The 27707-nt window shown below is 39.2% G+C and overlaps 1 protein-coding gene across 1 annotated transcript in view; it reads left to right on the forward strand.

The window, feature by feature from the left end:
* Window positions 1-27498, forward strand: part of PTPRN2 (protein tyrosine phosphatase, receptor type, N polypeptide 2) — a 91060-nt gene extending 63562 nt beyond the window's left edge. Inside the window, exons 8-11 of the mRNA XM_010007048.1 lie at window positions 3136-3189; window positions 5146-5210; window positions 21204-21277; window positions 27427-27498. Coding sequence (XP_010005350.1) covers window positions 3136-3189; window positions 5146-5210; window positions 21204-21277; window positions 27427-27498 — 265 coding nt within the window. The remainder of the gene's footprint in view (window positions 1-3135; window positions 3190-5145; window positions 5211-21203; window positions 21278-27426) is intronic.
* The last annotated feature ends 209 nt before the right edge of the window (window positions 27499-27707 follow it).

The following is a 27707-nucleotide window of genomic DNA, read 5'->3' on the forward strand; positions in this document are numbered from 1 at the left end:
CCTAACACGTGTCTCTGGCTGTCTGATTTACTAAGGGGTCTGATCTACTGATAGGTTTAGATCAAGTTTGCCATTGAAATTATATTAGAACTTTGGTAGATGGCCAGTCACAACAGGGAGGTATCCTTAGTGGTGCCATACAAATAACAAAAGAACCACACAGGCCTCTTCAGTTATTAGCTTTTATTTAATACTTTAAATGCAGAAATGACACTTTACTAAGGTGCATGATGGCGGATGGGGGGAGGATAAGCAGCTGCACGTAGTGGAATGCAAACTGACTATCAGATGTTATTACAGACATTGCAAATAGAATTTATTGTACAATATAAAAAAATTAATACCAGGCTTTGTATTGTATAAGAGAGTTGATCCTCAGATATGGCTATCAAGAATTGAATCACAGAATCACAGGATCTTAGGGGTTGGAAGGGACCTCGAAAGATCATCTAGTCCAACCCCCCTGCCAGAGCAGGATCACCCAGAGCACATCACACATGAACATGTCCAGGCAGGTTTTGAATGTCTGCAGCGAAGGAGACTCCACAACCTCTCTGGGCAGCCTGTTCCAGGGCTCTGTCACTCTCCCAGTAAAGAAGTTTTTTTCTGATGGTTACGTGGAACCTCTTATGCTCCGGTTTGCACCCATTGCCCCTTGTCCTATCACTGGACACCACTGAAAAAAGCCTGGCTCTGTCCTCCTGACATTCACCTTTAACATATTTGTAAACATTGATGAGGTCACCCCTCAGTCTCCTCCAAGCTCAAGAGACCCAGCTCCCTCAGCCTTTCTTCATAAGGGAGATGTAGCTCTGTGCTGGACTCTCAAGCAGTTCCCTGTCCTTCTTGAGCTGAGAGGCCCAGAGCTGGACACAATATTCCAGATACAGCCTCACCAAGGCAGAACAGAGGGGGAGGAGAACCTCTCTTGACCTACTAACCACACCCTTTCTAATGCACCCCAGGATGCCATTGGCCTTCTTGGCCACAAGGGCACATTGCTGACTCATGGTCATCCTCCTGTCTACCAGGACCCCCAGGTCCCTTTCTCCTACACTGCTCTCCAGCAGCTCAGCCCCCAACCTGTACTGGTACATGGTGTTGTTCTTCCCCATATGCAAGACTCTACACTTGTCCTTGTTGAATTTCATCAAGTTTCTCCCCGCCCAACTCTCCAGCCTGTCCAGGTCACACTGGATGGCAGCACAGCCTTCTGGTGTGTCAGCCACACCTCCCAGTTTAGTGTCATCAGCAAACTTGCTGAGGGCACACTCTGTTCCCTCATCCAGGTCATTGATGAAAATATTGAACAGCACTGGTCCCAGTACCAGCCCCTGAGGGACTCACTAGTCACAGACCTCCAACTAGATTCTGTCCCATTGACCACAACTCTCTGACTTCTTCCTTTCAACCAGTTTGCTAGATTCATTCATGTGTAACTCTGCTGCAGCTCAAGTCAGTGAAGTTTTGCTTGGTAGTGCCTGCATATATATGCGTTTATGGACCTATAAATGGTCGATTTAACTTCTAAAGTCACATGCTTCTCAATGACTTACCGCTTATATCATGAGTGTTGTTTTACTGCATTACTTACATCCAAGAAATAAAAATAGAGACAGAATGTCACTGCAAATATGATTTACATCCCTAAGCAAAAGAGTAAGAATTGTGAAAAATTCTGAATTCTTAAGTTTAAAGAAAATCATTGTAAGAACTTAATTTAATTCTTGAATTTGGTTAGAATTTTAAATAATATAAAGCAGAATGTGAAAACACAGTTTCATGAGACATCACCAGGATCTCCACAGCCTGTTTGCGTTGAGTTCCAGGTATCCTGACTCCCTGTCAGATTTAAAAGTTTAGGCATCTTCAGGCTATCCTGTAAGCAATGTTTAAAGATATATGCATGTTTTCACAGCACAGATGTTAGTGAATAGATGAACAGCCAAGAATTAAATGATTCAGTAGGTTAGCTCTGCTTTAAAATTCATAATAACATCATACCCCAGTTGCCAAATTCCAGCAGCTCACTTCAGTGCAGCAGTCAGCATCCTGTGTAACACTTGGGCTGAGCTGGGGACTGTCAGAACACCTGGCCAACCTTTGGAAGCTGCCCTGTGAAATGGTTTAGTATGAGACCTTCTAGCTCCAGTAAACTCAAATATCTCTTAAATGAAACTGAACAAAAGGTTTTGATTTCTTGAAGCAACACTTTCCCATTTTAGCCTTTATGCAGCTTGCTTTGTTAACATATGTGTGCATATTTTATGGGGTTTTGGGGGCCTGTAACACATGTGACATGCAAAAAATATCCTATAGCAGAAGAGAGGGTTTGGAATTTTGATTTTGTAAGGCAATTTGAATAGATCAAAGCCAATTTTGTGGGCTCTGTTCTTAGACTGAGTATCTTGCTTTGCTTCAGCACTAGTTAAATCCTTTGTTGAGTTTACACCTCAGCACACCTGCTCTATAGCTGTACTTCTAGTGTTTGACTTCAGAGATATTCTCTTGCCTCTTAGAATGTTTAGCCAGGAAGCTGTGGAAGAAAATAATGTGTAAATATTAAATATATAAGACTTCTGCACTAGAACAAAAGCACTAAATCTTATTACTGGTTTTGGGTTTTTTCACCACCACAGATACACATTTTAGAATTTTGTGAGAAGCTTTTCTGGATATTTGGTATTTGCCTTCCTGGGGAGAAGTGTTTTTTTTCAAGTCAGCACACATTGTACAAAGTATACTGGAATAGCCATTTTTCATTTTGGATTCAGTTTGATGCTCTTCAATATTTCTTTGAGCAAGCTCATGAACTCAAAGTTGGCTTTAAAAATAAAGCATCTCAAGGTAATTTTAGTTTTGGAGCTAAGTTACGAAACTTTTGAGAAAAGAGGTTGGGGGTTTTTTTGCTAACAGCAATAATGGAATGTTGTCTGGGATTTCTACGGCACCAAAGCAGAAGCAAACTTTAAACAAGATTATGTATGTAATAACTGCTTGTTATATTAGGACATTATCAACCTGTTTCTTTAAAGACTGCAGTATTTGAATTTTCTTATTGCTTATTTTTGACAGTTGGCTGAAGAAACAGTATGTAATATGCTTAATTAATTTTTTGTGTCTGTTTTATTTCAGAAAAGTAAACAAGTGCTACAGGGGTCGCTCTTGTCCAGTAGTTGTTCATTGCAGGCAAGTACAATTTCTAAAATAGCTTTAGAAAGATTTATATGCATAAGAATTTAAGGTAGATATAAAGAGAACGGGCAAATTAAAGATTTAGATTAATTATTAAACAGTGATTTAGACCAAAGGTATTATATATAATTCATTTGATTTTTTAATTCTGATTAATGCTCAAGATCTGTTTTCATAATAAAATTATCCTTCCCTGTGTTTTTGTTGTTGCCATGACTTTACAATGTATGGCCTCCCTTTCAAATACAAGTAGCAATTAAATTTCATAAATCTCCTTGAAAAGGATAGTGGTTCCTTGTATTCATTCCCAATTTATTCTTATTTTATTTAGACTCAATTATGTTTTATTTCTTCTTTGCTTGCTTTTAGTGATCATGGTAAGAAGAGGGCAATGTCAGGGAGTGGAAAAATACCCAGAGACTGAGTAATCCTTTAAAATCAGATTACCTTTAGGCCTGACAGTCTGAACACAGCACATGAACACTGTTGGGCAGGTCAATGGAAGACTTAACCATAATGAAGTTAATGTTTGGTTTTGCCATTGGAGGTTCTGAGTTATAAGGGGGATATTACACTTATTTATTGAAGTTATTCATGTAGATGAGGAAGATAGAAAGCCAGCCCTGTGAAGAGGCAGGTTGTTTGACATGTGGCACTCCCATTTTTGACATGTAGAATTGCCTTCAGGAAGCCTGAAAAAAGAAACATTGGATGCAGAATGAAGAGCTTTCAAGTTTCTTGCTCTTTCCTTACTGTGATGGATGCAAATGTCTCCATCCATTAAGTAGGTTTTGTTTTTATTAGGTCTAGTCACTGCCTTGTCTCTCATTATTCAACCTAACTGATAAGATTGTGTCTTTGTTCCCTTCATAGGAATAAAAAGAAAAAAAATATTACCATTACCTCCTTTTTTCTAAGCAGTGATCTAGTTACTTAAAGAAAAACTCTGTCTACACAGACTTAAAAATTAAGTTTCACAGTCTGCCTATGAACTGAATGTAATAATGTGCTTCACACTGTTCTATTATGTTTTCTTTCATTAATTGTGGCACACAAACTGAGCTATCAATAAAAACAATGGTTTAATTAATAAAAGTACATACCAGACTAATTGGTCACACATGCACCTTTGTAAAAATTTTGGGGAGCGAAAGACAAAAAGGTTTTACTTAAAGTCTTAATTATGTTTGCTAACAGCAGCTCTAAAAGAGCATCACACTGGCAATTACACGTTGGTCTCTGAAAGGGACACAAACTGCATTCAGATTAGGGAGCTTTCACCCTCCAAAGGCTTGGTCTCACATCTCTGAGGAAGGGCTGATGATACACACAAGTTAAAGCTGCTTTTTAGGAATTACATGATACTATTTTTTTCTGATGGTTGCAGCTAAGGAAGAAGTAGGAAAGGTAAAAAGAAAAAAACTAATTACTTGTGGTATATAGTGAAGAAAGATTGCAGTCCCTCAGTATTCAAATATTTGATTCTTGTACAGGTCCCTGTGTGCATTTCTTCTGGCCACTGTGTTTCAATGCAATCTGCAGCTTCTGGGGACTCTTCTGGATAATGTTCTCCTCTAGCTTATTCCATGGCTCTTGGTCTCATATACAAGTGACTACAAGCTCATTTGAGATACGCTTTTTGAACAGAAATAGTATTCTGTTCTAGGATTACAGCTTTTTCCACTATTGTTTAAAACACTTTCATTGCATAAACACAGGTTGGCTTAAAAAATCAAAACAAAGCTCTGTTACCCTTGCTGGCTAATAGTTAATCTTCTATAAACAGCTTGTGTTAATTCAGAGCAAGTTTTCTCTCCCCCTCTTTTGCCCCTTATTCTGTCTTCTCCCCCCAGCATGTAACAGTATAATATTAAGGGCAGGTAGCTTCATGTCGAGTGTAGATGCACATTGATAGGCTTTATTTTTTTCTTTTTCCCTTTCTGTTGGCAGTGATGGTGCAGGACGAAGTGGAACCTACATTCTAATTGACATGGTTCTCAATAAAATGGCCAAAGGTGAGAATCAAAAGGCTTGTTACTTCCTCAGTGCTGAAAGATGTGTTGTGTTGCCATGACAATACATGGAGCAGTATTCACAGAAAATCTGAGAATAACTTAGAGGCAAATCCTACTCTTTCCTGAACGTTCTTAAGTTTTATTTTCATAGTGATTTAAAACAACAAACTCAAATGCAAATGCTTCATGAATGAGCAGGTTGTTTTGTGCTGTTAAGAAGTATTTGAATTTTTAAATTTATCATTTAAAATAGTTATTAGAGTTTTTAGAAGCAGATATCTTGGGGCTGTACAATCCTTATTTAGTGGTTACATGAGTTAGGTGCTGGGATGCTTCATGACTGTTTGCTCAGTCCTCTGTCACCTACCCAGCCACGATGGTCAAACACAATTACTTTTCTTTTTGTAACTGATCATTGACACCAAAGCACCTAAAGGAGCTGGTACCTCATGTGCTGCACACATTTCTCTCTTAGGAGGAAAGTGACTGTAGTGAACAGGTCTGAAGGTTAAAATAAGGTCTGAAAATTAACCAGCTAATGCTGTTTCCAGCTCTGCCACTGTTTGATACTGAACAATTTATTTAGCTTTTCTGTTCCTTAGTTTCCTCATCTGTGATATGCAGCTTTCTGAAGTGACAACACCTGTCAAAATAAATATATACTGTTGTTTATTTAAAATTAAGTCTATAGATTGTGTAGAGATTTGGATCATTCCTGTTACTTTTTACTGATTTGTAAATTGTTCATGGTGGGAAGTACTTGAGATACCCTGAAATAACCCTTTTATGTTAGAACAAAACCAAATTGTTAATGCTGATACAGTCTTCAAAAGGAGGGAGGATGAAGTGGGCATGTAAACCTGACCATATGTTAAAAAGACATAATGTATATTGTATCCCTTCCTCATCCCTTTGGCCATGTGTGTATCACAGTTTCGTAGAAATGCATTTAAAGAGGAAGAGAAATCTTGTAAGGTTGAAAATAAGCCAAAAATAATTATTTGCCTTTCTTAAACTGAGTACTTTTCCTTAATATGGCATTAAGCACGTTTATTTAACAAAAAGGGATTAATAGTAAAAACATATATTAATTTATATACAAAAACACTAATTAGTTCTTTGAGTTCTAATAGCTTTAAAGTTGTTTAAAATCTTCTAACATAGCCATATTTTTGTATGTGATATAAAAATACACTCCATGTTTTGCAGTCATCTGTTGCATCCTGTGTGTCCCAGTCCTGTGGGACATCCCAGCATCCTGTCCCTCTAGAAAAAAGACTTTAGCATTTTTTCCTCTCTGTATTCTGACTGTTAACATGTCTCATCAAACATGACTTCATTTTCTGCCCACAAGCATCCTGTGGAACTTGCTGCTGATGTTAAAATAAGTTGTGTGTTTGCCTTCTTCTTAGCATTGTACTGAAAATAATTTTTCCAGTGGGATGAGATTAGTTTTTCATGCTCATTGGAAAATAGTTTTTCACTCCATGAAGGAATATGGAGATATTTCCAATGTTTGCTACATGCCACATGACAACTTAGTCTTTAAAAACAGAAGCAATGATACATCGTAAAATTAATGTAGACCTTTGTTAGGTATTTCTTTGGTTGATTTCAATCATCACCAATGAGAAGCCACAATGAAAACTAGATTTAAATTATACACAATTTACTCGCATAAAGAAGTAAATGAGAAGTATTTTCTAGCTTGGGGCTTTCAGCCACTTAAGGGAAGTTTGACTTTGTTGTAAAAGCACTGAAGAATGCCATTTATTGACTCCATTGTACCATGTAATGTCAAATTCCATTTTAAGTGTGGGCTTAGCACTTCACAATGCCAGACAAGTCATGTGAAACTGGCCAGAGAAAGGCGTCACAGGGCTTTTTGGAGATCGGTCACCCCCATTTTGTTCTTGACCTGCTCCCCTCTGTCCGTGGGGGTGTGCGACGTGAAATCCCCTGACCTGGTGCTTTGGCTGGGGTTTAAATGAAAGATCAAAGGGCAGAGCGGGCATCTCAGCCCTGCTGAGGTGGGCCTTTCCCAGGCTGTCACACTGTGCGGCCGCCAAAGGTTTTGTTCGGGCGGGAACCGCGGCCCAGCCTGTGCGGCCGGGGCCCTCTTTGTCTGGCCTGAGAAGCTGGAGGCCCAGGTTGAGGATCCAATGTTCATCAAATGATCAAAGGCCTGAAGCCCTGGACATGAAATCTTTCTTTCCATTTCCTTTTCTTAGAGAATGAATTGCACGAGTGGCAAAGAATGCCCTTTCCAAAGCTTTTATGTGGAGTGCGAGGGCTAACCTCAGAGTCCTTCAGCGCTCAACATAAAAATGTAAGTGCACTTTCAATCTGGGCCCAGCTGCAAGGCCAGCATCTCGTAACATTTCTTTCAAAAAGGCTTTTAAGGATTAAGGCCTTCAGCCTTTCAAAAAAAAAAAAAAAAAAGGCAAAAAACCACCAAAAAACCCAACAACAACCAAAACAACAAAAAAAAACACCAAAAAAACCAACAAAACAAAACAAAAAACCCAGACTTCTAAGAATACAGTTTGAATAATTTGAGTTTCTTGTTCCACTCTCTGGTTTATTAGAAGGTAGACAATAATGCATTTTTAAATCAAAGTAAATAGGGGAGTACTTAGTTTCACCAGTAGGAAAGCAGAAAGCAATTAATAAATGCCTTGGCTCTTTAGTGGGGTTTTTAATAGGGTTGGTTGAAAAAAGGAGCTCCTTTTTCATGTAATGATTTACTTCCCTGCATTCTCTTAGACAGTTAACTGTAAATGGCTTTGTCATTCACAACTTCTTCTCCTAGTGCTCATTAAATTAGTGCTAATACTTAGTCTATCAAACACGTTACAAATTCATATCTTCTACTATCTTGCCTGTTGCCATCCCTTGTATTATTTTAGATGCTGAAAACCACCAGCAAGGGACCTGTTTCTGAAGCTTAAAGCAGGGAAAAAGAAACCTAGTTAGGGAGGGTTTTGTGCTTGGAACCCGCCACATCAGCTTGACAGCCCCAACCCCTTTCAGAAAGCAGGAGTGAAATTTAAAAAAAAACAAAGCACCCTCTTCTAATGCATTTGCAAGATTGAAAAGTTGGTACCGAGGATAGAAATGGCCCCTTGATGTCCTTCAGGGCGTTCAGCTGGCGGGAGGGCACGGGAGAGCTCTCCTGGAGCTGGCAGGAGCCCTTGCTCAGCAAACACCTTCCCAGCCAAGCTGCTTTTGGGAGCTGCAGAGCACCAGCCTGCCCTCAGCTCTGCACAGCACCAGGAAGGGTTTCCTGTTGGGTTGGATTTTTTTAATGTATTTTGCTGTCCTCTGTGCAGTAAATGTAAAGGCTGCATCTGTGCTTTTGCTCTGAACAGCCACATTAAATAATCTTATTGGATACAGAACAGTCAGAGAACAACGGTGCTATCATTCCTGTGTCGTGTCAGCAGAAAGTTTTAAATGCAAGTGTATCCTTTTCTCTAGTTGTTCCAGTAACCCCGTGCTGCTATATATCATATAGTTTATTACTGTAATTATTTTTCTGCCTAGATTTATTTGCAGAGCAGTTAGAAGACCCTGATCCTGTACCCACTGAAGTAATAACAAAAATTAAAGTGTTGAGTCTGGCCTTAAAGTAACATGTTTAAATTATATTTAACATTATTTAACTATGATGCTATTTTTACCTGGGTGTTAAAATTTCAAGACAGTTACCAAGTCACCTCTCATTTCCCTGACAGACAGCTTAGGACAAGATTTGGTTTTGATGGAGACGTTGAGAAGTAATTTGTTTCAAGTCCATGTTCACTTCCATGATTTATATAAATACAGAAAATTATAATGGATTGTTTTTTTAGATAACAATGCGTGCTGGATTTTTGACAGAGACTGTTTTTCTAAGGTTGATTTCTGCTGAGGATTTCGACATCCTTGATGTATTTACAAGTTTTATCCTTCATTACTGGGGAAGATAAACTGATTTAGGTTTAGTCTACTTGATATTCCTCCCTCACCCTAAACTCACAGTAACTCTGAGCTGATCAGTTTTTTTTTTCTTCTTGTGTGCTCTAGAGAAAGGTTGAGAATTTTCTCATTTCTTGTCTTTCCTGCAGGCTTATTGTAATGACTAAAAGTCTGATATATTTCAGGACATTTTTATTGAGTGTTTCTGGCATGGAAAAGAAAAAAAATTAAATTATGACTCTTCCCACTTTTATTTTCTGCACCGAGAGGCTTGGATAGTGTAGATAATGGTTTGATTTTTAGATATCAATCCAGCCAGCAGCTGCTTGTGGTTTGCTGACAATCCATTTTCTTGTGTTTGAACTAGCTGGAATGAGATGAGTCAAAGGGAAGACTAATATGAATTTTAAAATCCTTTTAAAGTATTGATTTCTGAATTCTTAAACCCAGCAGAAAGATTTGATTTAGCAAAGCCAGACCAACGGTTTATTCTCTCGCATTCAAAAGCTTGGATTATAATTGATGAGCACACCCGCTCTGGCCTGGGCTGGTTGCTGAGGTTATCTCCCCAAGTCCTTTCCTTGCCCTCGCTACCCTATTGTCTGAGGGTCTTATGAGTCAGCTCCTGAGCAGATGCAGTTTATACCATGACATTTTAAGGCAAAACAAAAGATTCCTTAATTCGCCTTCTGACTCATCGTGATCAAATGATTTTGGCTAATCTGAACCCTTGCTGAGGTTTTGCTTAGCTGCTGTGTGGATTTAACAATCATAATCAAGTTGTGGGGTTAGCTCCTCTCTGAAAGGATTTTATGAAAGAAAACGCTTGCCCATATTTGTGTTAAAATGGATTCAATCTGCTTATTTTTGAGTCTTTATGCAGAGTCTGAGAAAATTCTATTGTTTGGTTGTGCTGATACAAGTCTAGAGCCAGACTCCTTCTGACATGCTCTTGGTGAACAAGGGAATATTTCTTTAGCCCAGAATCCAGCCTCTCCCAGGAAAATAAAACTTAACATACTACCTGTCATCCAGTGGTTGAGAAAATACATAGTGTAGAAGAGAGATTACTCTTCTTTAAAGTGGTATTTAATGGTAAGGGGGCAAGAAGTACGATTTAGAAAATGTGGTATTCTGGAGAAAACTTACAGCCAAAAAATTTAGGACTTAAAAACTTAATTATTCTCCCATTCTAAGTTTTGAATCAATCACATTGCTGGTCTTTGAGATTTGGGTGAGATAGATTATTATCTCTGGGGAAAAGGGTAAACAATGAAGGCTGGTATAGCCAAAAAATTAGGTTTTCTTTGTGCGGTGTTGTGCACAAGGCTGCCTCAGTCCTCAGCAGCAATATTGCTAACTGTGTAAATCTGAAAAGTTGCTGTTTCAGTTTCTGAAGGAAGCTCTTAGTGTCCATGTAAACATATCATAAGTTGTAAGGCCAGCTTCTCAAATTAGCTGCATTTATGTATTGTAACTTTTATTCAATGAGTTACCCTGGAAACACAATTAGGCGAATAGTTCTTGTTCTTGCAGCTTTTCTTAGCAGATAATTAATCACAATGAGAACTGGGCCCCCAGCTACATGCAGAAATGTATAGGGAATGTATAGAATGGTTTTTCATGGTCCAGCCTGTGATTCTCAGGGAGCTCTCACTATTTACAAAAAGCTCTTTAAAACACTGTTCATTTCCTTTGCAAAACACATGTGGATGCATAAAGCTTTAAAGCTTTTTTGACATAATATTGACACTATACAATCATCGATTAATAGTTCATGCAATGAAGATTAAAAAGTAGCATGTTCTACAAGCTTTTCTTGTGAAATGATTTAATGAGTACAGGCCAAGTGTTGGTTGACATTTCCTAGTGTATGTTGTATACACTGCAGTTTTAGGTGGTTTTCTTTATGGCATATGGAGACTTCAAACAAAAAGCGAATATTGATGGAATGTCTCTCTTTTTTTTTCTTTTTTTTTCCTTTTGTAAAATAGTTTAGTGGTCATGGATTACTCTAAAAGAACCATATTTCTGGAGCTATTTGGTGTTCTGGTGATTTTACTGGAAAAAAAGCTGGGACTTGGAAAGTGTGGTAGAAAGCAACCCTAATTATTCAGGGTTTGGGGCAAATGAATTGTGAAGAAAGACTGATCAGACATGGGCTATTCCTTGGGAAAGGGAGCAAGAAGGGAGGTCCCCATAGAGCGTCAGAAGACCCTGAAAGGAATGTATTGATGTCAGTAAGCAGCTTGAGATAGTGACTAATTTGAAAACAAGAGGTCATTGACTGAAACTAAGGAGAAGACAAGCAGATAAGGAATTTGGGCAGCATTTTTCCACACAATGGGTAGGTCAGAATATGGAAAAGTGAAAAAGCTGGTCACAGAAGTACTGTGATATTGATTTGAGAAGCAGCTGGGCAAATGTTCAGAAAAGGAGATTTGTATAAGGACTGAAAAAATACTTACTTTTTTTTTTTTTTTTAATCTAAACTCATGCAGCAGTTCATAGAAATATTTGAAAAGAAGTGTTTAATTTACCAGATGGTAGTCTTCTGGTTGTAATTATTCCACCTCGTCTATAGCTGGACAAGTTTTGTCACTTCTAAGGATAAACTTTTTAAAAAATTAATCTATAAGAGTTGGATCTTGTACTCAGGTCACTCCATGTACTGTCCTGTGAAAGCATTGCCACCTACATGTGACATAAAATTTAAGTAATATAAGACACAGTTCTTATAATTTAATAGATGAATGTGGGTGAGTTACTTCTGTTACCCTGTAAAAAAAATTCACTTTTTCCAAAGGGGACTCCAGGATTTTTAGGGCCAACTGAGACACATTTTCAGAATGTCATTTTTGCAATGAGCATCCTTACTTTGTACAGGTTTGATTCAGCATGTGGAGATGAACTGCCTTTCAGGTAACTCACTGGCAATTCCTGGAAGAGGTACTAAAAGAACCAAATTGTGTAGAGCTCTATGGGAGCTGCTACTGGGGAACACCTGTAAGCAGGCAGTAGCAGCACATCCACAGTTCTTGAAATCACTGCCCTTTGCATGTGTGTGTGTAAGTTGAATTTAGATGTGTGCACTGGTATTTACTAGAGTGACCATAGGTGACTGTGGAGTAACTTACCCCATATGGAATATAAAACATTAATTTCTATTTCTTGCATATTTAGACATATTCCTCTTATTATTAAATTCTAGGGAGGTAGGGGCAAATCTGTATGTAAAAGAGAAACACTTCCTATAAGGTGTAGAATATGACATGACATGTTCTTATGCACAGTGGAAGTGAGAAAGGATTGGGCCTCAAACCAGCAAGTTTGCATTCAGTTACAGTGAGTATTTCCTGCACATTTTTTCTGCATAGACAAAGAATAGTAGCTTAAAAATTGACATGTCAGTAGTGATTTTCTATCTCTGCAAGATTTCATATCAGTGCAACCTTAGACGCATTATTTTCCTGAAGCAGTTTTTAAAACATTAGGCTGCTCCTAGGTGTTCCATCTTTAGTATCACCTTCCTTTGGATTGTGTAGTGACAAAGCCATATAACTTACGTTCATATAGTAAGAATGTGCAGTTCTCAAGTATTAATATAAATTGTGTAACAGTAACACATTATGTAGTGTGGACTTTATCTGTGTATGACTGTCACAGTAATTTTCAGTGGTTCACTTTTATTACTTAAAGTAATCCCTCCTCCCTTTATGTGCTTGTTTTGCTCGTTGGGTTTTTTGTTGTACTTCTGTTTTTTTTGTTTGGTTGGTATTTTTTTAACAAAGGTAGTGACATTTTAATTTGGGTCATTGTGAGGTGTATAGAAGCACTTATATGTTTTTCCTGAAATTACAGACAGTTCACAGATTTAGGTCTACATTTGGTCCATCCCTAGCCACATAGACACATGCACACAGATTTTGTTCATCTCAGAGAGAGAATAAGCTTTTAATGAAAATGCCAGCCTGAATACATTTATCTTTTTTGTTATCTTTAAAAGTGTGTCCCTCATGAGGTTTTTGCTGATGCTCTTCTCTTTCCATGAAAAGCATCAAATGATCCTCCTGGCCGACAGCAGAACTCCAGCAGCTACAGCACAAGACATCTGGATAACTACAAATGAAAATTGCTTTTAGTTTTGTAGTTTGTGGATGTTATTCAGCTCCTTTTTTTAACTGTAATGTTTACAAGTGGTTTTATTTAATGGGCTCTCAAACAATACAAGTTGAAGGGAGAAAAGACTTGTTTCTTTGCAACAGAGCACTGTACAAACAGCAGTTGCTCTTACAACACATTTTTCACTTCTATAGCCTTCCCTTCACTGTATTGCAACTGGTTTATCTTTTCATTGTGGTTCTATTTTGCTTTTTCTTTTATAATTTCCACCAAGATTGCCAACCTGTGGAGTGATTGGAGAGCGGAAGGTAAAAGACATAAAACACAGATCCCAAACACTGCTAGATGTGGCTGATTCTAGCACATGTGAACCTGAAAATGCAAAGCAGAAACTCGGCTCTTTTCAACCCAGGTTGATTTCAGCTAACTTTAGCCATATAAGCATCTAGCATCTCACCTAACCTAGTTGTCTAGGTGTCCTCAGTCATCAATGGAGAATGATATGCACCTCTAGAGGGTAATTCTCGGGCAAATGAATTGCCCATCTGAGCTTCCCCTTTCCCTCTTAGCTGTTGGAAGAGGAGATGACTAACTCGGATTCGAACTTCAAGGATGGCTGGTGTAGATGAGATGAGGTTGGGCCTTTGAGACTCAGCTAGTTAGTAAATATTACCGGTATGCCATTAAAACTAATGGTCAGTGAAGAAGTGGTGTTACACTCCCCTCAGTTATGACCCTTTCTTCTTTAATCAGATTGAGTTTGCCCCTCATATGGTTTGATTAAATGTTTCACTGCAACATTAGGTACTTGATGGGGCAAACACTTGCTGGAGCAGCTACACAAGCAGTCCTTTAGAAGTTGTCAGTGGGAACCTGGAGGCATCTAGAGCTTTGGGGGCATTGCAAATCTGTAGCATATCTGTGCTACGTCCAGCTGGCGTGGACACTGGGCAACAGCATAGCTGTGACAGTGTAATAGTCCCTGGGTACTGATATACCCTCCTAAATCCCCAGAGAGGCCACTTCTGTTCCTATCTACTGTCACAGCCAGCAGTATAGATGGGCCCATTCGTGTATTAGGCTCCTGGCAGACCTGGCTCTAGTTACTGCCTGTCTTTCTTAAGGAGGTTTCTGTTCTTGGGTCTCCATTGTCCTTGGCCTAGTTCACTGTTTGCCTCCTTCCTATGGCAAAGCTGAATGCAGAAAAGACCAGAAAATGTTGCACTAAACCCAAGAAAGCAAATTGGTCTGAGTCCTCACACAAGGAGGGAAGGAGCTGCTGCGCACGAGTTCACTTTGACCACGAAACATCACTTTTAGGCATGAGTCATGGAGTCATCACCCAAACATAAAAAACACTCGTAGCCTCCCTAAACACAGATGATGCTGTGATGAAACAGCTCATTGTCCTTGCTGACACTGTGTTTTTGCCCTTATTTTCCATTTCACATGTATTTTTTGCTGCTTCATAATATTACAGGTGATTCTTCCCCACTGGTCCCAGCTGCCTGCGCATCACGCGCAGCGCCCAACTCTGAGGCTCAAAGGCTGCCAGTCTTGCATCTTGCAAATATTAATTGGATCTTTTTCAGCTTCTAGCAACAGCAGCAGAAAGAACTGTATTAGGGACTCTTCCTTTGAGATTTTAACAAGCCAGTTTTTAATCTGACCCAACAAGTCCCTTTGCCCTTCAAGGCCTAATTCAAAATCTATACAAGATAATAAATATAAAAAAGATGCATTAAGCAGGTAATAGCTGACTAGAATGAAATCAAACACTTACTGATGCAAAAAGAAAGGTGCTTGACAGGTCATTTCTGTATTCTCCTTAGTACTCCATTTTTCTCTGTTGGGATAATGCTTATTCCCACACAGATCACCCTCATCTCCTGAAGAAGAAATGGTAACAGTGCTAATAATCCCACATTTACAACTGCTTGGCACGACTCCTACATCATATATTCAGTTTTGTGACCACTTTATGATCAAGGGGAACAGAAGGAGGGCTGAGAAAGTTGCAAAGGGTATTTGAAAAAATATCTAAGTTCTCACCTCTCTATTGTCCAATACGTTGTAACCATTAATAGATATGTTTTCATAACAACTTATTAGCTAAGAAAAAAGATGGTTCATGTTGTAAATAATGGTGTGAAACAAAGGGTGAATTTAATGATTTGACCAAAGTGGTGCAGCAAGTCAGAGTCTCATTCTGGAAAAGTATTCAAATATATCTAAACATAGCAACCTAAAGACCAAGCCATCTTTTAGGGCTCACAGTAACAAATGTATAGCCACTGTGCAGAGCTGAAATCATATATTTTTGAGGATATATGCCGATAGGTCTGAAAGTTGTTCCCAGCTAGAAAAATTCTTTTTAATTTAATATTTATGAGTGATATGTGCTTGTGGAACATCACAAAGAAAACTCTGCAGTTTGGGTTATTTGAAAAGAACCCCCCCATAAATAACTGCTTTGATGAAGTATTTAAGGATCGTTTTATTTTTATAAATACACAGAAAATTCAGAGCATCTAGAATCTAAAATATTCCTTTTAATACAGTCCTTTAATATAAAATTCTATCAGTCCCACAGAATCTACACTGCACTTTTCATTAGTAATGAATAAAATAGAACTTCTGACTTTACTTTCAGTGCAAGTATGTTCAAGTCTATTACTTAAAAATAGAATCTCAAAACTTGCCTTAATTAAGCCAATTTTTCCACACATTTATATGACAAATGCTGATTGTTCCTCTAACTAAAAAAAAAAAAAAATCTGCATGTTTTAAGGTGCTCAAGCTCTGTAGTGTGCTGAACCTGAAAACCACTTTTAATGATAAACCTTTTTTTTCTTCTCATCTCATATATTAAAAGGTGTTACTGCTCTTGACAAACTTTGTCTTGGTCCTGTACCATCACAGTGACAGCAATGCTGTTACAATGTGGAAGGGATTATCCTCCATAGGGTGTTTCTCATGTGTCTTGTGCTTATCAAAATGTGTCCCCTGGCATGTTTAGAGGGGGGAGAAGAGAGGGAAGATTTCATTATTATAATAATAAAACTAACATTAGGTAACTCATGGTGATTTAAAATATTGCGAGCTGCTGCTTGTCACCTTGTGGAGCCCATTGCAGCAGAATTTGACTAGCTCATTATTTATTGCAAGGGGAAAAGGGAATTCAACTTTTACCCATGTTTTTATGGCATGCTGGATACTCCACTTACACAACTACCTAAGGTCAAACACTTTAACCCCTTGAGATCTGCTAATCAGGAGCACCAGCTGCTAAGTGCCAGCTAGCATCCTGCATTGGTGCCTGGGGAGGAGGAAGGGTTGCAACGGATATGACCCCAAACTTCAGAAACCGCTTCTCTCCTTGGGGGCAAAATATCATTCAGCTTGCATCTTCTCTTGTTTTCTTTTAGTTTATCCAGTTAATTTTCCTGATGTGGGTCATTGTGCACTCACTGGGAATGCTTCAAGCCTTTAGGAAGATGATAGTTAATTATTGAAGTTAAAATCTGGCTTGCACTGGTGTGGAAGTGCTTTCAGAGGTATTTACTCAGCTAGCTTACTGAGCTGCCGAGGGCAGAGGGAAGGCTGGTAGTATCTGACTAACAGTGAATTACTGCAAATGCATGTTCAGGCTGGTGTTTTTTTAAAAAAAACAAAACAAAACAAACAAAAAAAAAACCACATTGCACAGTCATTTTTCACAATAGAGCTGGTACAACATTAGCTCAGTCTAACACTAAGCTAGATTCTAGTAATGAAATGCATTGTGAAAAAGGAACCTGCCACAAAGGCAAACCAAATTTATTTCCTGCAGAGTACAATACAGTCAAAAAGTGAAAAGGAAGTTCTTTATTCTTTAAATGCTTCCTTTTTTATCCCCCTCTTTATTTTCTGAACCCAGTAGTGCTTTTAAGTGGACAGATATGTATTGGCGAGGAGGAATTATTGAAAACATTGCCTTTTTGACATATTTTGTGCTCTCTTTTCCAATTGTCAGTGCTCTCCAGCCAACCATTTTTAATCCTTCCTCTAGATCATTTTTTGTATGACAATAAATTGACATCTTTATCTATTACTGGACTTCATAGTTTAGTACCCCAAGCAAAACACTTCCAGTAATGGGGTATCGTTGGAATCAGAGGGTCAGGTTCTTCCAGCTTGGACTCTAAACCAGTGCATCAAATTTAGTTTGCATGTGGGATTTCCAGATAAGCAATGTTTAAGATACCTTAGCAACGTGTGGCTATTTTGCAGCCACCTCAGTAAAAGCATGATTTGACCCTAATGTCCTTAGATGCAATATCCTTCCCACCCAATGTCATGTAAAATATGCTGTATTTTTTGTTATCTAAAATGACTCAAAAGCATAAATAAAGTGTTACGTCATTCTCTTGTACTCTCAGATTAAAGAGAGCCTCAGTGTGGCAAAGATGTTGAAATTGTGTCAGATTACAACAAAATAATTCCAAAGAGAGTTGAAAGCTCACTGTGCAGTTAAACATTGAGCTGCTCTCACCTTGGAAGGCAGGTGGGGTTCAGACCTTTCTTGGTGACTTGAAAATTTCTTCCACTGTCCATCCTTGTCACCGCAGAACTTTCTACAGATTATGTTCACACACATCACTGGAAGTGAGCTGAATTTACATCACTTCAGCAACCTAGCATAAGTTTAAATAGGAAAAAAAAAAAAAAAAAAAAAAGCCCTCATCACAAAATGAGCTTTAATAGCGGACTAGCAATATATATTTAAAGTCATTTGGTTTGGTTTAGGCACAATAAGCAAATAGATGCAGAGCATGTAGCAGAGTATGTGGAGGAGGAAGAGAGGTTCACTCAAACCTGGCTGGCTTTATTTTACACCATTGATTTAATCCTTTTTCATGTGGATTTTCTTCTTCCAATATATTTGTCTTGCCCATCTTTGCAACATGAAGTCCTGTTGATCAGCTGCTCAAGGCACTTAGGGGGTTTCCAACACCATAATATCAGAGGTATTGAGAAATGGAAAAAAAGGAGGTAGCAAACCAATCTCTGTGTCTGCTTCATCTTGCCTCTAGCCCCCTGGCCTCTAAACAAGAAATGTGCTTTGGGGAAATCATGTTTTGCTCTCCTTCTGCTTTTAATTACCTATGGCTGAGGACATCAGAAGTGCGTGTGGTGATGGGCTCATGGGCTGGAGAACACTGATCAGTAAAAACTGATGTTTCAGGGACTTCTACTGGCAATATGCTTCAAAACAAGCTTCTCATTAAACACACTGACCCAGTAGGACTGTTCTAATGTTCCAGTGCAAGCATATGCTTTGGTGTTTTGCTAAATCAGGATTTCATAGTCAGGCATTGTTCACACTATTAGACATGTCATTCTGTTAATGATGATATAAAAGTCAGCATCATGTCAGTAGTAAATGCCTGCAATCTGCACCACAGGATTGGAGGAATTAACTCTTTCAAAGGTAAGTTCAGAAGCCTGTCTGGTATTTAAAGAGTGTTATTAGGTCTTGTCATGAACCTTTTCCCTTTTTGTCCTGAGGCTAGAGTATTTTCAAATAAAGACCATCCCTTCCTGGAGGGGTGACATACACGTCTGCAGTCATGGGGAAACCCACATGGGACTCCAGCCTGCCAGCTCCAGCAGGAGAGTCTCTGGGTTCATCCTTGCAGCACATCTCACAGGCTGGCTCAGGACTGTGGTTAACCTCATCCATGTCAGTGTCTTAAAATATTCTCACATCTTAATTTCTTGAAAAAGAGAATTCCTCTTATGTTGAGCCAAGTTGCTACTAGGATGTTTTAATTCCTGGTAATCTAATGAAGGCCACAAGTCAGACTGTAAAGCATATGTGGTACTTGCAGGGCTCTGCTTCACTCACAGACATCTGTGGTGGAACAGAAAAACCCCATGTGCTTGTGTGAGACTAAACAGTGAAATGAGCTACTGTGTTACACCACTGTGAGGGTTTTCCAAAGAGTGTGCCTTTACCGATGCTTTCCAGATGAACTGGCACTGCAAAACCTGCAACAGACTTTAGGTGTAATTACTGTCACTGTTATCAGACTTTACAGCATCTGTGACTGTGTATTGTTCTCGTCCATTGTAAGGAAGCTTGGCATGGGGGGGTGATATCTTAAAATAAAACTTTGTATTCTTTCAAAGCTCATCCCTGTAAATTCCTGTACAATGTGGGACAGTGTCGGGGGTGGGGGGCAGTAAGAAGAACCCATACAATACCCCAACCCATGGTAATTAGCAAAAATATCTGTCACATACCTAATATAAGTTGTCACTGTTATGTTTACTGAAAGGATTTATTCAATTTCTGACACAGCTAAAGAACATATTTTTGTCAATATGAAGAGTGTATTGCAAATTAATTACTCTTCTAGAGTTGAGTTATTTTTAAATATCTTCTCATGTTTTTTAAGGAAGACATGAAGGAAACCAAATTAAATCAGCTACTTTTAGTAACTTTTCTGAATTTTTGAAAAGATGGTATTGAGTTATAAAGCTGAGTAGGGTAAATGAGGAGGTGCATAATGTTTGCACTGGCATGAACCTAATTATAATTAGACTTAAGCCCTTAAATTGCAAGAACTGTAGAAATAGTGGTAAGCATTGGCCCAATCCTGCAAATCCAGTCCTGGGAACTAAGCAAGTGTATGTTCTGGATGCCTCTATGTGAGCCATTGCAGTAGCAGCATTTTAGGAGCATGACCTCCAGGCACGGTTTGGCACCAATCCTTGATAAGCCATCTAATGATGAACTTGTATGTACAAGAGGGGAAAGACCTGAAGTCTCAGTGTCCTCCTAAGTTTCAGAGGCTACAGACCCACATCTGCCCTAGAAGAATGCATGGACACCCAGGGCAGGAGGGAATAGGGGAGCAGAGATGGGGCACTTACACTTGGGCTAGGGTGACCCTTTGCCCATCTGCCTGGTCCTTTGGCGCTGTGCGATGCTCCTGCACGATGTCAAAGGGGACAGATGCAGGAGACCCAAATTCTGTTGCTGAACTTCTCAGCTCAAAGGATACTTCTAATCTTGGATTTCAAACCAAAGGGACCAAAATCCTGGTTTTCTCTTGGCCCTCTCAAAAAACATGTATCTGGTCAGGCACCTAAGGAAAATGAGGAGGGTGGTCTTGGGGAAATGGGCATCTCCCTGTCCTCTGTGGTCCTCCAGGTCCTGGATTGTTATAAGAAAGGTGAGAGGCACAAAGGTTTGCTTTGCTCTGCATAGATCACGTTTGAAAAGGAAGCACCTTCATTTGCAGTGCAGAAGGGAGCCAGTCCCCACTGCAGTGAGGCTCCATGGGCCTGTTTTCTGCATCCTGGTGCTGCAGATCTCTACACAGCAGTGGTGTCTAGGCACCCAAAGTATCACCTAAAGAAAATGCTGAATAATTGCCTGCTCAAACAGTGATCACACAGCAATACTGTATTGCAGGTCCTGAATTAGGAAGCCACAAACAGGTTTTCTGTCAGTGACAAGAGTTAACCTGAATCTTGTTTTACCAGCATAAATCTTTGTGTGGTTTGGGCCTTAATTCAGTGCATACTCTTAGAAATTTTGAAGGGACATTTGGTGGCATTGCCACGACAGACCTTTAGGTTCTACCAAATATATTCTGCTCTAGGTGCAGAAGTATTTTAAGAATTTGTTTTTCTCTGGCTTTTTTTTTTTGGAATTAAATGTTAATAAAGGCTGCCCCGACCTCTTATTTTTCTATATGAACACAAAAATTGCAGCTGCCTGCCAAGTCTGCTGAGAGATGGATGTAATAATTTTCAATTGGACTGTTAGCCCAAAGGGAACCCGATAGCAAGAGATTGACAGATGCAGCATGGATTATCTTGTGCTGTGAACTCAGCCCAATTTGTGGTTTGTTGCAGGTGCTAAAGAGATTGATATTGCTGCTACCCTGGAGCACTTGAGGGACCAGAGACCAGGCATGGTCCAGACAAAGGTACTGTCAATAAATCCACTGGGATTTTAAATACATTAAAGGTCTTTCACAGTAGTTGTTTTCATGACAGAAGAGAGAGGCTATGACCTAATTTAACGCAGGTCGCTTGCTGATTACTCTGTTTGGCTCCCTACCAACTGAGGTTTATTTACAGTGAAGATTTATCTAGGCTACTTTCTTTGGTGTTTACTGCTCTTTCTTGTAACATCTCCAGCATCTATCTTGATTACCATATATGAAGGGCAGTCAAGACAACAATCTATAGTCTACTAAAGAAAGTGTGCATTTGAAAGAATGTTCTTGCTTTCATCCTGAAATATGGAGTATTTTTAGAGTATCTGTGCTTAACTGTGCATTTAAGATTTTTTTTAAAGCTTCAGCTCATTAAAAAGAATGTAACTGCTGCACTTGATTTTTTTCTGGAAAAAAAAAGGGGGTTTTAATTAGAGGAAATAGAGTTTTGTGGGTAATCAAGTGATTTTTAGCATCTTTGAAAGTAAAAGCTTGCATCATGCCTAAAGCCATGTTCTTTGTGGCTGTAGCACAGTGACTTTATTTCTACTCTTTGGTGCAGTGAACATCTTACTCTATAATTCCTGTCAGTTTTAATACTTTTGGCATTTTTACACAATGTGAAACTTTCAAAGATAGCTGATGGTGTGATTGTAGTGCCTTAAATTAGAAATGCAACTTTCTTTTATTAACAATTTCAGTGATGTATGGAGTGATATTTTGGGGTATTTGGTGCAAATTAAGACCTGCAAATATGACAATAAAGAAATTTGTTCATGACATGGAGACCAAACAGATCTGTATTGTAAAATATCAAATGAAAGTTATAACCCCAAACTGAGTAACAAGAGCAACATGACAGCACTCTGTCTTGGCCAGGCAGGAACTGATAGGAAAGTCTGGAGCATTTAGGGAGCTGAAATTGCTGACAGACAAAGGTGAAATAAGTATGTTTTGCAGGAATCATTGATTCATAACTTTTCTTTAATCTCTTCCTAATAATTTTTATCTTCCCACTAATAGTGGGAGAAGTGGTGCTGGAGAACTGCTGGGGGGATGTTTATTATTTACCAATTAAGTAAGTGCACGAAAAATAAAAATGAGCCAGTCAAAGCTAACTATCTGCAAATAAGATAAAAAATTGCACAAATCTTCCTTCTGCTTTGATTATTCAGACTGTGAAAAAATGCATATAGCACACAGTATCTAATGTCACATATATTTAGTCTGAGGGATGATGGAAGTCCTGAGCTGCTCTGTAAATGCATCCAAAATATATGGCAACTCTGTACAGATATAGAGCTCTGATTCCAGTTTTCCTCTCAGAGCTGAGAATTACAGCTTGTTGCCTTCAAGAAAAGAAAAGAAAAAGGAAAGGAAAGGAAAGGAAAGGAAAGGAAAGGAAAGGAAAGGAAAGGAAAGGAAAGGAAAGGAAAGGAAAGGAAAGGAAAGGAAAGGAAAGGAAAGGAAAGGAAAAAGGAAAGGAAAGGAAAGGAAAGAAAGGAAAGGAAAGGAAAGGAAAGGAAAGGAAAGGAAAGGAAAGGAAAGGAAAGGAAAGGAAAGGAAAGGAAAGGAAAGGAAAGGAAAGGAAAGGAAAGGAAAAAGGAAAGGAAAGGAAAAAGGAAAGGAAAGGAAAAAGGAAAGGAAAGGAAAGGAAAGGAAAGGAAAGGAAAGGAAAGGAAAGGAAAGGAAAGGAAAGGAAAGGAAAGGAAAGGAAAGGAAAGGAAAGGAAAGGAAAGAGGAAAGGAAAGGAAAGGAAAGAAAGGAAAGGAAAGGAAAGAAAGAAAAGAAAAGAAAAGAAAAGAAAGAAAGAAAAGAAAAGAAAAGAAAAGAAAGAAAGAAAAGAAAAGAAAAGAAAAGAAAGAAAGAAAAGAAAAGAAAAGAAAAGAAAAGAAAAGAAAAGAAAAGAAAAGAAAAGAAAAGAAAAGAAAAGAAAAGAAAAGAAAAGAAAAGAAAAGAAAAGAAAAGAAAAGAAAAGAAAAGAAAAGAAAAGAAAAGAAAAGAAAAGAAAAGAAAAGAAAAGGAAAACATAGATCCAGAGCCAAAGAATGAGGTTATACTTCTCTTAGTTAGCCCAAATCCCATTAAAATCCTACTCAAGATATGCCTTTCCCCTCCAAACATTTATCTAGGAGAGCTCCAGAAAAGGAACATATCCTGTGTTTTCATCCAGGATGAACATTTTTCTCAGGATATTGCTTATCTCTCCTCTTGCTCCTTCTTCCTTGATTGTCATTTGCTCAAAACCACCCAAATCACTTACTCAAGCTGGTGTCTTGCAAATTATAAATATCTGGTTACATGCTAGCAACGCACAATCCCCAGAGAATTTTTCTGATGGATTTAAACAAACCTCTGTGCTTTCCCAACTGAATACAAATGAGCAATATTAGACTTTTGGAGTAATTTAAAACAATGGATTAAAAGTCAGGTTAGAAATGCCAATTACAGAATATCCCTAGGCAAAATAAACACCAACTTACTTCAGCAATGTTATTGTGTTTCCAGCAGGCAGCGCTCCACATTTTCAATAAGCATGTAAAAGATCTGTTTGCAACATTTTGTCATCTGGAAGGGATCCTTAATTCAAAAGTACTGCATATAATAAATGGTAATGAAATTATCATAGCAGCATTCTGGATTTCTGAGAAGCCTAATAAAGGGTTTGTGGTTTTGTTATGGGTTTGGGTTTTTTTGCAGAAGAATCATAAAATAAAATTGATACACTACATGTGAGAGGAAAAAGTAATGAAGGAGGAAGCATATTCTCTATGATGGAAAAAAAAATCTATATTTCTTTTTTTTCTCTCTCCTTCTTGTCAGTTCTGCATTATGGGTGGACTGACACCACAAAATGCATGTCCAGCTCTCTTTTCTGTGCAAAGTTAGATGTTAAAATTAATCTCCATTCCATCTTGCATATGCAAATAATGTGTGACTGACAGTGTAGCTGTACAAAACAACAAACTGAGCTTCTTTAAAAATTACTGAAATTAATTTGATCTAACAATGGTTTTTCTCATGGAAAGGTGTGGGAGGTGTGTAAAGGCTTTTCTTTGGAGGGTGGTGGTACATATCAATGGAAGCTGCATTATCTGCATTTCTCCTGTGTATCTTACACAAAAGGAAGGAGGGTGAAGATGTCAGGTGCACCATCCCAGAAAGACCAAGTCCTCTCATATCTCAAGTGTCTGCTCTGCTGTCCCCTTCACTGCAGTGTTTCAGTCAGTTTTGGGCTCTGCCTGTAAAGGTTATGCTTTATAAGTTGTTTTGCCTCAGTGATTTAGGGTTAGCTGGAAGTCTCCTAATGTTAGCTGGAAGTCTGCACTGAACTTGTCTCAAAAATCTGCATCTAAACTTTGTCATGTTCATAGAATCATATCATAGAATGTGTTGGTTTGGAAGGGACATTTAAGATCATCTCGTTCCACCTCCCTCCATAGGCAGGGAAACCTCCCACCAGACCAGGTTGTTCAAAGCCCCATCCAACCTGGCCTTGAGCATTTCCAGGGATGGGGCATCCACAACCACCCTGGGCAACCTGTTCCAGTGTCTCACCACCCTCACACTAAAGAATTTCTTCCTAGTGTCTAACCTAAATCTGTCCTCTTCCAGCTTAATATTGTTCAGTTTATGGTCGTTGGGTGGAACAGATGCTTTTCCTCAGATAGTGCAGTGGTGCCCTGTGTTCATGTGAGGGGTACCCTCCATGAGGGGTAAAGACACCTGCAGGTCAGATGGTCTTCAATCTGACAGATCTTCACAAGGAGATGAACTGATATTGATTTGTTTAGTGAATAACTTTAGAGTAATATAAGTTACTTTTAGCAATGGGACTAGTATTAAACTAGTGTAGTCCCTGAGCTTTTCCTGACTCGATACTCAGATGAAGAGCACATTAAGTAGCCTCATTACCATGGGCAGCTTCTTTTCTTCTGAACTGATGCCCACATCTTGGAAGAGGCATCTGCACATCTCTGGAACTTGGCAGCATCACTGTGTCAACTCTCATCGTGCTCAGATCAGCCTCCTCTTGTGTTCCCTGTGGTCCAGGGACTGGCAGCAATGGGGACCAGCTGTCCCACTCACATCTGAGCACTAGCATCCTGGGACTACCCATTTTGTCCCTCTTCTGCCAGCCCTGGTGCCAACCCTGACTGCCCAGGCTGCTCTGTAGGTCTCTCACCTCACAGGGCTGCATCGATGGGGTCCAGCAGCTGCCAGCTCCTCCAGCCAAGGCTCTTTTTCCCAGAGGCAGGCACTTCTCATGCATCAGCCCAAATTTCCTGCAGCTTTTTGAGCCAGGACGAGCACCCAGTTTGGTTCTGGCACAGCATGTTCGGATGAATACCCTCTCTGCTTCCACTGCCCTCCAGCTCCTCTCAGGCCTTCAGTGTGCTCCTGTTAAAATATAACTGCTTCTCCTGGGTGGCCACCAGCATTTCCAGTCTCTACTTTAATTGCAGAGACCTTAGGAAGTGCAGGGAGGCATATGCAGGCATATGCATCATTTTCTGTTCCTAATGAGGATGAGTCCTACTCTTTAGGCTGAATTGATGTCTAATTAAAAATTCTTGGCTGCAGTCCAGCAAAGTACAAGAATGCCACTTTGACAGCACCTAGAAGACATCAAAATTCTTGAATGTCAGTGTCTCTGAGAAATTATTCTGAGTTTTGTTCTTCTTTTTCTGCTCTGGAACTGTGCCCATCATTACTTGTCTCTGAGGCATCTCCACATGGGAGATGACTCTGCAATGGGCTAAGGCCAGGCAGAGAAGACTGGCACTGAATTGCAGGAATTAAAAGTCAGCTGTCTTTCTGAACTAGGAGTTACGCATCTGTAGTTTGTTCTTTCATCCCTCTTGCAAATCTATTCAGCAAAGTGAAACACTGTGGAAAATGAATGCTTTAGTCCGTAAGTACTTTCCAGGGCTGGCTGTGCCCTGCAGCCATCCACCACTGCTGCATGCATACCTGCAGCCCTGCCACACAGCCCCAGGCAGCACAAACTGTGGGGCTGGAGGTATATTCCAGACCACCAGTTTCTTAGCTGGCAGCACAGATAATATCCCAGCAGTGATCTTGGGATACTTTGCAGGATGCACATCAAACTTCCATTCTCAAAATTGGTTCTTCAACAGCTGTTGACCCTGGCTAGCTTAAACAATTGCAGTGCTTCTAGAAAATCCAGAAACTTCTCCATAGCCCTTGTCTGATGTCCTTGATTTTTCTATATTCTAAGTAAACTGCTCACATTGCTTTTTCATCTGAAAAATTGCAGACACCAAATAATCTTGTCAGGTATTTCAGAAAGATAAAATTTCTGAGAAAATCTTCTTGCTTATAAAATATAACACCTGTTAACTTTGAGGAAGTAAAGCTCCTTTGTCCTTCTGTAGGACGTGACAGTTCAGGATTGTGTTAGGATTGCACTTAGATGAGGTGGCCATTCATGGCTGTGTCCTTCACACCTCTGCCAACCCAGTGCTGAAACCTGTTAGCAGTTTTGGTTTTATGCTTGCAAAAATTTAATAGCAGAGAAAGGCCTTCCCAAGTATTTCTTAAATGTGAGTGATCTAAACATCATAAGGTAATTTGTGGGTGCAGGAAAGTGATTTAAAAGGGAGGCTGAAGAAAAACAATAACAGGTAAACCAAAAAGCAGATATTGTTTTATATGATAGGTATAAGGTGAGATGGTATTCATTCTGGCTGATTTCAACTAGAAACAGTCCTGACAAAAGGAAAGGCTCTGTGTTACTGCATCTCACCTATTTCGTATCTCAATTATGTTAACAAGTTTTCATCTCTGTGTCAGAAAGAAATGGCTGGTGATCAACTACTCCCAAGCCCCTCTGACCATGCAATTGCAATGCATCATTGTGTCCCAATAGCTTAGTTTCTGCTACCAACATTTTTCTCCATTAAAATTACTTTGGCTTCAAGATGCTGTCAAACATGTTATATGGCACCAATAATCCCAGAACATTTTGTTCCTTCCTGGTGCAGTGTACAGTTCTTCCTGCATATTCATATTTTTAAGAATGTCTTGAGGATACTTGGCTGCAGAACAGCGCACCAGGCTTTTGGAAGGTGTTGTGTTTTATTATTCAGAGTATGTGTTTGTTCTCTCCACAGGAGCAGTTTGAGTTTGCTTTGACAGCAGTGGCAGAGGAAGTGAATGCAATACTCAAGGCACTTCCCCAGTGAGCAGCTCAGTCTCCCGAAGGCTCCCCCAGGACCTGTCCCTCATTTTCCTCATCCTCAATCCCTGTGAATGTTCTTGGAAACCGTGACCTGGCTTAGCTGTGTATCTTCTGTTGTAACCACATAGTGATAGGGTCCTTACAAACTCCTTTAGCTGTAAAAGTTCAACAGTTAAAATGTGTATTCTGGTTTTTTGGGTTTTTAAACACATT

The sequence above is a fragment of the Chaetura pelagica genome, unplaced genomic scaffold, assembly GCF_000747805.2.
Source record: "Chaetura pelagica isolate M959 unplaced genomic scaffold, ChaPel_1.0 scaffold17, whole genome shotgun sequence".
Lineage (NCBI taxonomy): Eukaryota > Metazoa > Chordata > Aves > Apodiformes > Apodidae > Chaetura > Chaetura pelagica.